Source organism: Pelodiscus sinensis, chromosome 9, assembly GCF_049634645.1.
Source record: "Pelodiscus sinensis isolate JC-2024 chromosome 9, ASM4963464v1, whole genome shotgun sequence".
Taxonomy (NCBI): domain Eukaryota; kingdom Metazoa; phylum Chordata; order Testudines; family Trionychidae; genus Pelodiscus; species Pelodiscus sinensis.
The window spans coordinates 63,812,164-63,823,719 of NC_134719.1; the positions used below are offsets into that span (position 1 = coordinate 63,812,164).

At 53.2% G+C, this 11,556-nt stretch overlaps 1 protein-coding gene across 2 annotated transcripts in view; it reads left to right on the forward strand.

Moving 5' to 3' along the window:
• The window catches only part of PRRX1 (paired related homeobox 1), a 64,698-nt gene extending 54,936 nt beyond the window's left edge, over window positions 1-9,762 (forward strand). Inside the window, exons 4-5 of one of the 2 annotated variants that reach the window (XM_075937007.1) lie at window positions 2,826-2,894; window positions 8,799-8,936. In XM_075937007.1, the coding sequence (XP_075793122.1) occupies window positions 2,826-2,880 (55 nt within the window). In that variant the 3' untranslated portion in view covers window positions 2,881-2,894; window positions 8,799-8,936. Of the gene's footprint in view, window positions 1-2,825; window positions 2,895-8,798 lie in introns of both variants that reach the window. The other variant, XM_075937006.1, reaches the window with a different exon arrangement.
• The last annotated feature ends 1,794 nt before the right edge of the window (window positions 9,763-11,556 follow it).

Here is an 11,556-nt window from a genome sequence, read left to right on the forward strand (position 1 = left end):
AGCCCATCGCTAGGTAACGCCCCTCCTCCGCCCTCCACGCTCCTTCCTCCTCTGACAGCGACGCTCACTGGGCGCATCCCACAGCTCGGGCCAGGCGTCACGCCGTGTGGGCGCCTCCCTCCTCCTCGCCTGGGAGGCTGGCACCAGTTAGAGCAGCCGCGGCTCGGCTCTAAATCGCATTGGCCTGTAACAGAGGCCTGTCGGTTGCACAGCTGGAGTGCACAGCACTGTGGCTGTACCAGCCTGCCCCTGGTCCACACCCTACATCCGGGGCTGCAGGTGGGGCCAGCGTAGGACCGTTCCGCCAGCCCCGTGCCGGATAAGGAGCCCCCCCCCCCCCCCCCGCAATAGAAGATTCTCTCAGGGGCTGTTTCTTCTCCCCTGGAACTGCGTAAGAGGGCCTCAGGCAGCTGGAGGGGAGAACGGAGGGGAGACGGGAAAGGCGGAGCCATGCCATTGTGTGAGCTAGCTTCAACAACGAATCCAGTGGAACGTGACTGATTTCTGGCGTGCTTCGTTGGAAATCCGGCCTCTAGATGAAACGGGGTCTCCCCGGAGGGCAAGGCGGACGCCGAGACAGCGGTAGCCTTTGTGCAGCGCGTTAAGGACCTGGCCGCTTGTTATTAAACTAGCACTGCGGGGTCCTGGGGTGCTAGCAGAGCGAGAGGCAATTCCGAGGCTCCCCTCTGGGAGGGCTGGTTTGAGCACACGTGGGGGGGGCCACCTGTCTCTAGAAGCAGTTGCCTTCTGGTGGCGAATGGGCGACCAGGGAGTGGTTTCTCTCTCTCGTTCCTAGCGCTCAGGCGTTAACTTGTTGGCAGTCCAGCAGAGAAGCCAAGAACTGATCATAGACTCATAGGCTGTGTCTACACTGGCGCGATCTTGTGCCAGAGCTATGCAAACGAGGCTAAGCGTGGAATATCGCCGAGCCTCATTTGCATATCTGATGAGCCGCCATTTTTGCAGAAGAGGCTCTTGCGCCAGAAGGAGCTGTCTACACGGCCCCTTCTTGCGCAAGAAAATCCCTCTTGCGCAATGCCGCTACGCTGATTATTTTCAGGAATAACGGCATGGCACAAGAGGGGTTTTCTTGCGCAAGAAGGGGCAGTATAGATGCTCCTTCTGGCGCAAGAGCCTCTTCCGCAAAAATGGCGGCTCATTAGATATGCAAATGAGGCTCGGTGATATTCCATGCTTAGCCTCATTTGCATACTTCTGGCGCAAGATCGCGCCAGTGTAGACCTAGCCATAGTGCACTAGGGACCTCGAGAGTCATTGAGTCCTGTCCCCTGCCCTCACGGCAGGACCAACCACCGTCTAGACCATCCCTGACAGGTGTCTGTCTCACCCGCTCTTAAATATCTCCAGAGATGGGGATTCCACAACCTCCCTGGGCAATTTATTCCAGCGTTTAACCACCCTGACAGGAAGTTTTTCCTAATGTCCAACCTAAACCTCCCTTGGTGCAGTTTAAGCCCATTGCTTCTTGTCCTGTCTTCAGAGGCCAAGGAGAACAATTTTTCTCCTTCCTCCTTGTAACACCTTTTTTGATGTCGCTCCTCCATCCCTAACCCGATCATGGTTGGAAAAGTTCTGGGAACTCCCTGCGCTGTTGTCTAGCAACAGGCTCAGAGGGGTTGGCCCAGCATGGTCTTGTCTGCTCTAGGCTCCAGACACAGGGCTGGTGAGGGGACCAGACTCAGCTGTGGGGCCCGGAGCACCAGCCGGAACCTGCTCGGGAGTAGGTGGGCTCTCAAAATCTCTTTTAGTTGAGAGGAAGTCAAGGGGAAAACATCACCGGGCGCGGTTCCTTGTGGCCATGGAGCGTGGTTTTCCTGGCACTGTAGCTCTGGTAGGCCTGGCTGCTCGCAGACTGACGCTTCCACTCACGCCCTAGCTGACCCACCAATATTGGAGGTATGTAGAGTAGCCAGACGGGCCCAGCTTTTCTCCCAGCTGAACCATGTGGCAGAGGGAGCTTTCTGGAGAGGAGAAGGAGGGAGTGATGAATATGTTGCTAAAAGGAGCCGGGGTGGATGCGTTCCACGGCCGGAGCCAACCTAAGACCATGCTCTAGGAGGCCCTGGGCTATGAGAGATGCTGCCAGCGTCCAATCAGAAAGGGAAAATCTCCTTAGCATTGGCACCTCGTACGATTCTCAGCCCTCGCCTTCCTCCTTTGGGGCCTTTTCTCTCAGGAAAGGAGGGAGCCCAGATTGTACTGGCTTGGGGGCACAGCAGGCAGCGGGTGACTGTTTGTTTTTAGCACCGTAGCTGGGATTTAAATGAAGGGCTCACGACCCTCGGGCATCGTCCTGTCAGGGCCCAACGTCAGCCCAGCTACGCCACTGGCCTCAGAGAGCAGGACCGGTCAAAGGTCTCCGCTGCTAAAAGTCAGTCGGGCCTGTTCCTCCTTGAACTCAGGCAACAAACAGCCACTGGCCACGTAGCATCCCTGATATGATGGTACTTTGCTCTGTGGTCCTCATCCATGCCCACACCGTGACCTCCCGTTAGAAGAAAGGAAAGCGTCAGGAAGCCACCCGTCCATACAGCAAGGAGTGTGGCCATGAGGCTAGTTTACCTCAGTGAACCCCCTCTTTTGCCCTATCAGAGCTAGGCCTGGTGGCCAGAAATGCATGGTGGCGTGTAGGGCTTTGCCCGCAGTGCTGCTCTCTGGGGAGGAGCGGGGTGGTGAGATGGTCCAGGAGAGAAGAGGGCAAGATGGCCGCTCCTTTCCCACCCGCTCTGGCTGTTATGGTCACGGTACCGGGCACCCGCGGGACTCGTGTGGCTCATTTCTACCTCTCACGCTTTTAAAAATAGATCCTCGTCCCTCCCAAGATGTTGTTTACACGAGGGGCTTCATAACGGATTCTAGAAGACCCTGCAAAGGTAACTTCCAGGGGGCAGGGGGCATTCTGCACGGGCGTACGGGCTGGAGGCAGGCAGCTGGCCCTGCGGGAGAGAGAGGGCAGGGGAAACCAGCGGCCATGGGCAGACGCAACAGGCGAGCAAAGGAAGGAGACCGGAAAGAAGAGCCGCTTTCCCTGCGGTAGGTCTGCCTCCTGCTTTCCTGTGCCTAGGGCGGCCTCTCACCCCGCCCCTGCCCTTCACCGGCCGTGCAGACCAAAGGGTGGGGTGGTCACAAGGAAGGCCTAGAAGGAGCTTGCTCCTCGGAGGAAAAGACTCGTCACCAACCCCTCTTCCCCCACGTCTCTGCAGCTCTTACTTCAATGGGTCTTGGAAACATCTGAGTGTCTCGTACACCCGTGTTCCTACCCTCTGAAGAACGGGCTAGCAGCGGCTGCTGTGGCCTCTCATTAGCAACCGTTAGCTCACCACATCTCACAGCACCCCCGTGAGGTATTTTTCCTGTGAAGGAGACATGCCAAGTGAAGCAGAATGTATATGGGCCCCTAAATGCAACTGTAATCAAGTGACTTGGCCAAGGCCTCAGAGGAACACAGTAGCAGAGTCAGGATTAGCCTGACAGAGGTTTTTGCTTCTAATGCTATGTCCTGGCTTCTCAGCACCATCCTAAGCAACAAGTTGAAGGTAACGTCCCTATGTCAGAAACTAAAGGAGTTAGAAAGGGGGGGGTATTAATTTGTTGAACTTTTATAGGCCAACTGTTTTCCTGTTTGCACTGTGTTCTCTGCCGCCTCATAGTCAGGTGTTAGTCATATTCTGGAGGGGACTGAGACAGTCACAGGAAAAGTCGCACAAACTATAAACAGACGATAGAGTAGTTCACTGGGCTTTGAGTCGCTATAGTACAATGTAAGCAAGTGATGGGGAGATCCAGACCTTGTCCCAAAGTTTTATAACAACTTATCGTAGCCACCCTAGTATTCTGCAGTTATGGCTCAAAATGCTGCAAGGATGTTGCAAGCTGCTACGTTTGGGACCACGCGAGCTAGGTGAAATGCGAGGAATGCAGATTTGGCAACCTTCAAAACATCTTGCAAATTCTATGCATCATTTTGGCTGGAAAAGACCTTCCTCAAAATTTCCCCCTGAAACCTTTTTTTTTTTTTTTTTTTTTTTAACTTTAAAACAACTTATTGCTTCAAAATTTCCTTTCACTAAATGAAGAAACAGTTGAAAATACTTGAAACAGAAACAAATTGTTTCATTTCGGGTTGAAGGAAACTTTTTTTTTCTAATTTGAATTCTTTCAACATTTTGAAAAGTGATTGCTTTTGGAGAGGCTCAAAATGGAATTATCTATCTATCTATCTACATTCCTCTTTTGAAAGAGGAATGTAAATTAGGCAAATCAAAAGTGCAAATGAAGCACAGGTTTAAATATTATTTGCATATTCGCGTCCGAGCGCTTTTTCGAAAAAGGGTTTTTTGAAAGTGAAAGCGCAGTCTAGACGTTTTTTCAGGAGTACGGGTTCTTTTGAAAAAGGGTTTACTTTTTCGAAAGAACTGCGTCTAGACTGCGCTTCCACATTCCAAAAACGTTTTCGAAAAAGCACTCGGACACGAATATGCAAATGAAGCATGGGATATTTAAATCCGCACTTCGTTTGCACTTTCGAGTGGCCTAATTTACGTTCCTCTTTTGAAAGAGGAACGTAGTCTAGACATAGCCTATCTGTCTGTCTGTCTGTCCCTGGGGTCATGTCTGTCTGTCTGTCTGTCTGTCTATACACTCTAGCTATCTAAGTTGCTGGTGAACTGACAAATCTGTTGTTCACCCAACTCTTTGCTGCATTCCACAGGCTCATAGAAATATTTGGCTGGCAGGGACTAAGAGAGGTCCTTTAGTTCGAGCCCTTAGGCTTTGGCAAGACCAAATATACCTCGTCCATCCCTGACAGATGTTGCTTCATTTGTATGACTGCTTTGGGGTAGCACATGTCTGGAGTGGGGAGACTGAGTCTCCCCTCCAACCACCTGCATTCTAATCTCCATTCATTATTTCCCACGCGACGTTATTGTTGCAAGACCTCTGCCCACCTGAAAACTGGGACCCCAGCCTTGTGCTACGAAACGCTCCAAGGCTTTCCCCTTTTCCACGCTGCCTCCTCCTTTGGGGGACGCTGGGCAGCTGGAATGGTCATTTACTCTCTGTATCGCGGGAGCAGCTCCAGGCCTCGGGAAAAGCTCCGGTGCCCGTTGGGCCAAGGGTCGTGCACACGCTGAATGAAAGCCGGGCCCCACCCGGATCGAAGTGTAAGACGAGACCAGTACAATCCAGGAGGCCCTGTCCTGCCCTGAGCGCTATAATGAAAACAGCCATGAGGGGGCGTCCAGCCTCTGCAGGTGACAGAGTCAGCACAAGGCTAGGTGGGCAGGAGTAGAAAAATTGAGAGAGGCGGTATTAAGATTCTGGGGCCATTCCAGCCCCTGCAAGTCTGCCTGCTCCCATCCCAATCTCGGTTCCCGTTCCAGCTTGGCCAGGTCCTCCCTGCCACTTCCCCCGCTCTGCAAAAGTCCACATGTGAGCAGCGCTCCTACCATGTTTGCTGCAGGGGTGCTAGTCCTCCCTACCCCCCGGTTCTGCTCCCCCCCGCCCAGCCCAGCCCACCTAAGTCTCATACAAAACGTGGCTTAAGGACATAAGAGGTGCACGGCTTTTGCCCGGGGTGCAGGCCACCCCGTTAGCATGCATTGCATTACAGCTAAAAACCACAGAATGCGGCAGTCGGCCAGGACAAAACCCCAACCCGAACGGATGCTCCTCGGTTCTTGGTGGTGCCCTTGAGAAATGTAGCCCCTGGGGTTCGTTTAAAAAGTGCATCCCCCGTTCAATGCGTGTGAGTTCCCCGGGGCCTTTGAACCAGCACTGGGCGATTGCCGCGAGTTCTGACCGGGCTTTTATCTCAACAAGCCAAACCCACTGCGCCTGCAAAACGGCTCAGGCAAGCTCCCGGGAGCAAGGACTTTCTGCGCTGGCTCTGGAAAGACAGACCTAGCATTAGAATTAAACATTGTTTGCCCGGGGCATGCCTCCACTGGAGACCCACCAGCACGGGTACGGGGGGGAGAGAAAGGGCCCGGGGCCCAGTGGTTCAGAAGTAACTGGGGCTCCCGGCAGCAGCAAAGGACAGAGGTCTGGGCCGTTGAAATCGCCGCCGGAGTGCCACACAGAGTGATCCAGGCAGCGCTAAGGGCTGGCTGAGGGGGAGGGAGCATGCGCCAGGTGGACTATGGGCTGGCCCGCCTCAGCCCCGCCCTTTCTGCCCGAGGCTCCGCCCCTTCTGGAAGCACAGCACCACTGCCACACCTTGCCAAGGGGCCTGGCAGAGCTATCCACCCCCCTGCTAGACTGCAATCCTGGGGTTCACTAGCTCAGGGCCTGAAGCAGTGAAGCTGCAGCCGCATAGGCTGGCTGGTCCTGCCTGGAGTCTGGGGTCATGCCCTCCAGGGCTAGCCTGTGCTGCTGCGGCTTCCCTGTCCTGGGACCCGAGCTAACCAAATGGAAGCTAACTCGGGTGTGTTGGCCTGAGCTGCACTCGTGCTTGTGCAGTGTGAACCGTTCTTTCGTTCTGTGTTTGTACAGCGCCTAGCACAACTCGGAGGGGAGGTCTGTGGCTTCAGCTCTCAGGCACTACCACCGTTCCTATCATGAGTTTTATCCAAACAGTTTCGAACCCGGGGAAAGCATCAGGGTCAAAGAGTTACATTTCCAATCCAGGACAAAGGTGCAGGTGCATGTATATTTCCCCCAAAGCTGTCCATCATTAATGCTGGCTCCACCTCTTTCCTGCAGTAGTTCCCTGCACCCGGCTGTGTATCTTTCCCATCCACAAAGTTAATATGTGTCAAAAGCAGTTTGAGCATTTGTAAAGACAGACCGCTTGGCGTATGGGCCTGCCCCAAAGGCTACTGGGAGTCAGTGGAACGGCTCCCCTTGTTACATAGATTTTGGATCAGTCCTTATGAGAGATGACTGGCGGGTCAGACGGGTGCTGTCCAGAACGTGGTAATCCAGGTGCTGATGATGCGTAGTGGTAGCTGTCTTCACACCCTGGAACATTTGTTCTCCAAACGGTGCTACAAGTTGAACCTCTCTAATCCGGCACTCTCTGGTCTGGCAACCTCTCTGGTCCGGCATGATTTCAGTTAGCCGAGTGTCCACTTTACATGGGTGTGGCCCAGTTTCCCATGGTCCCATAAAGTTTGCTTACAACCGCCAGTCCTGGCTCTGTGTTCTGTGCTGTTCTTTAGCTCTAATTCACCCCTAAATGTCTTCTCAGAGCCTGGTAAGCAGGGGAAGTGTTGGTGATGCTGCTAGACAATAGAGATCTCTCGTGGTCCGGCAAATTCTCTGCTTTAGCACCGGGTGCCGGGCTAGAGAGGTTCACTGTGTAGACATCGTAGGTTACAGCTGTACGGTAGCTGTAAGAGGACGTTCCAGGTCCATGTTCGTAGTTACCGATGAGTGGGCAAGCAGGAAAAGGGACGGCAGAGAAAATGGAGGTGGGCCAGGGGGAATGAAGTGTCCCAGGAGGAATGCTGATAAGGCTTTCTCTGGTGAGAAAAGTCCTTATGCCACCAAAAGAGGCAAAGGAAGGGTTTTTCCTAGACATGGATGAGCGGCGGCAAATCGTTCCTGTCATCTAGGAGACAGCGTTCCCCAGAGCTAAAGCTTGGCACTGCTACTGTGCCAGCCTCTAGACTGGGCGGCGAGACACGTGAGTGGTCGCAATCCGTTCTTGCTGTTCCTCAGTGGTGGCTTGGGATGAGGCCCAGTTTTCTCTCCTCGGCCTAGCCATTCGGGCGAAGGAACAATGTTCGCTCGTGGCCAGTCAGGCTTGGCGGGACTTGCCGTGCCAGTCAGGGAGTGGCGGCATGACCCGTCTGGGTCTTTGTGGAAGGATGAACTTTCTTGTGTCTGTGTTCCTGTGAAATGGGTCAGGGGGTTGCTTGGCTGGGCAGAGGGTCGAGGCCGGGTTACCTGAATGTTTCTGTCTCAAGCAGCAAACATGGCTGAATTGTGTAGAATCGGGGAAGCCGATGGAGAACTGGGTGGGCCTCAGGCAAAAGGGGCGGGGTTGGCCAGGCAGCCTTCAGTACTGCCTGAACCACAGTGTTCTCCCCGTCCTCAGCCCTCAGAGCTGCTCGGAGCACACGGTACGGCACTCCGGTGGCGATGTAAAGGACCCAGAGCTCCGTCTGCCACTGTGGTGGCAGCTAGGCACCTCAGGCCCCTTTGAATCCCAGGTCCTGGGGCAACTGTAACCCCCCCCAACCCACCCATTGGTGGGCCTGAACGTAATAGTCAAAGAGTCCAATTCCGACTTGTGCAGCCGTCGACATCACTAGCAATTCGGACTGTGGGCAGCACGCTGGTAGACCCTTTGTTTCCTTGCCCCCAAGATGGAGCTGCTGTTGGAAAGACTTTCCACGCCAGACGTCAGGGGTGGGAAAGGGCTGTGTCTAGTCTATCTTCCTGGTAACGCAGGAACGTCCCTTACATTCGTGAGCCCGTACCCCAGGCCGGAGCACCCCTGAACTTTTGACAAAGGTTGGCTCCGGGTGCAAATTGTGCGTCTGTTGACTGTTTGTGATACGTTCTCCTGGGCTTCGGTCTCACAAACTGATCACTGTAGGCCTGGTTCAAACCTCCTTGACTGTCCCTGGAAAGTGCCGTTAGTCAGGGAGATCAAAATGTCCAGACATGGTAAGGAGCGTTGCCTCCCGTAAATGAAACATTCTACATCATGATGTAGGCCCATGCCAGCACCCACTCACCTAGCGACTGTTTTCCGGGTTCAGTGCAGCCTTGATTTGCCGCCGGATTCTGATTTTGGTTTTCCTTTTCTCCTCTTCTCTCCACAGCGCCATGGCTACCTATTCTGCTTCGTGTACCAACGCCAGCCCTGCCCAGGGCATGAACATGGCCAACAGCATCGCCAACCTGAGACTGAAAGCAAAGGAATACAGTTTACAGAGGAACCAAGTGCCGACAGTCAATTAAAGACTGTCGCACACAAAAGGGGAAAACACGACGACACCCGTCCTGCTTAGCAGTTCACTTGTGCTGAAAAAAACCCACCCCAAAATCCGGAACTGTTGGGACCAAAGCAGGAGAAAAATGAACTGCAAATTAGTTACGATGTTCCTCTTTCTTTGTGGGGTAACGCCACCACTTTGTGTCACGGTTATTGCTTCTGCTCAGTATACTAGGAGCTTCTTCAGTTAAGGACAAGTCCATCCTTGTTGTTTGTTTTATACGTGACTGCAACCTATACGTCGACCCAGCCTTTGAACTTCTCCTCCAAACTGGCCTGAAGGCCGGCACCAGGCCCCTCACCTCCTGTGCTCCACTCGTCCTAGAAGAAGGGGCTCCGAAGCCAAGGCCTGCTCCGTCGGGAGACCAAAATATCCTTCCAGACCAAGGCTGTAGCTACAAAATCATTTTCATTGGCCTCTGAGGAGGCTTTTCGAGCAACCCGGTGGGTTCCTCTAGTCCCGTTGCCTGGACCGGGTCAGAATTTCATTCACAGCCAGCTGGAGTTTAGAACGTATTCTCCGCCTTCTGATGACTTCGGGCCCAGCCTCTTTGAAAAGCCAAAGAACCGAAGACCTTTCTCAGGCCAGAGTGGGAGTCCACGTGAGGGCACTCGAAGACTGGGACTTTGCCTTACGCTTCTTTCTATGCCTTATGTTTTGTGCCACAGGGGAAGGGGTTGTCCAAACGCATTTGTTTTATATAGACTGTATATATTTATATATATAAGATATACACACAAGCTTGGTGGGTGTTTTTTATTCAACAAAATAAAAAGACATTGAAAACGTTCAGGATAAGTGTGTGCTCCCGTCGTGTTCCGAGAGGGAGGGATACGTCTCGGCGTAGGAGCTTCCCATTTATGGTCAGATGCTGCCCTCGACCGTAGTCATCGTAAATAGCGTCCGCTTAGAGAAAGTGTTACGTCTCGCAGAAGGCCAAAGCATGTTACAAGCGATAGGACAAATACCTGTGTCTGGATTCAGGCAAAACTCAGGATCGGAGTTGCCCCAATCCCCTACTGGTCAGTATTTGGGGCTAGATCATCTCTTCCAAAATATAGCAAATGAGGCACAGCGGGAGGAAACATTGGGAGATTCCCGTTGTGGAGTGAGGAGGGCTTGATCCTCCAGAAAAGTGAGGACTTGGCACCTCCTGCACTTCCAAACTAGACAGATCTTGAGTAGTCTGCCGAAGACATAGGATTGTCCACGGGCTGATAGTTAAGGTTCTCCAGCACCGAGAGATCCCGCACCGTGGCAAGTCCACGGGGAATGGCAATCCCATTGTGGGACTCAAACAGGGTGCAGGTTCCTATCCGATCCCCTTCCGCCTCCCCCCTTGTGCTCCACGCTGCTGGGATTTTGTGGTGCCTTCTTGCACTCTGGCAGAGCAGTCGTGGATTAGTTGAGGACTGAATTGGTGGCGACTAAGCCACCAACACCAGGTGCAACTGTGGAGCCCAACCTTACCGGAAGGTCCATTTACGAGTCCACACGCCATGCAGGACGGGAGACAAGCCTTCCCTCCTTCTGTCGTGAGTAGAATTTGCTCTTCGAAACAGATTCACTTTTTAAGCGGACCAGCCTACTCCTCAAGTTTCCCATCTAGCTCTGCGGAGCTTCTGGGCTCTGGTTGGCAGGGTCCCGTGAACTTTGCAGGCGTTCCGGAAAGTTCTGTGCATGGCGTGGGGCTGTCCGAAGGCAGCCAGCAATCCGCTTCACCTTCCCCGCCGGCTGCCAGCCCTCGTGACTTCATTGGGATCTTCGGTGGGTTTCCTCAAGCCACAATTCCTGGAGTCACGCAACTGCAAGAAAACCTCCATTTTCATGTCACATCCCCTCCCCCCAAATTGTAACCCTTGTGGCGAAAAGCTAGACGGGGTGACCCAAGTGTGAACAAAAGGCTCAAAAGTTAGGAAACAAAACTAGCCCAATATTAGAAGCGCCGACCCCCTGCAATACATGGTGGAGGAATGAACCAGACGCCTTCTTGAGGCCCCTTCCAGTTGTAACACTTTAAAGACTAACTAACAAGATGGTTTATTAGATGATGGGCTTTCGTGGGCCAGACGACCCACTATTTGATCTGAGGAAGTGGGTCTGACCCACGACAGCTCTTCATCTAATAAACCATCTTGTTAGTCTTTAAAGCGCTACATAGTCCTGTATTTTGTTTCAGCTACACCAGACTAACACGGCTGCATTTCTATCACTTTCCTTCCAGTTGTGTCTTTGCATGAATTCTTATTTTTCAGACAGTTTTAGGATTGGGGGGGGCGAGGGGGCTGACTTGTGATTTTTGATCGTCTGGGGCTGACGCTCTTGTTGCGCTATCCAAAGTGCAGTTCTGTGGTTGGCACCGCAATCGACAACTTCCAGCGTTCGGCTCACTGCGTGGCGTAGACCTCAGGGCAAACGGAGCCAATGGTGGTCCAAAGGACTTTGACTGGCCTACACTCAGCTGCTTCTGCTGTTACCAGAGGGAGGATGGTCGTGCTAAACGTAAAGGGAAAAAAGTGAGTGTAGACACAACCAATGGGATATAGACACAGGCCGGGACTAAGACGTTAATTAGCCACCCTTT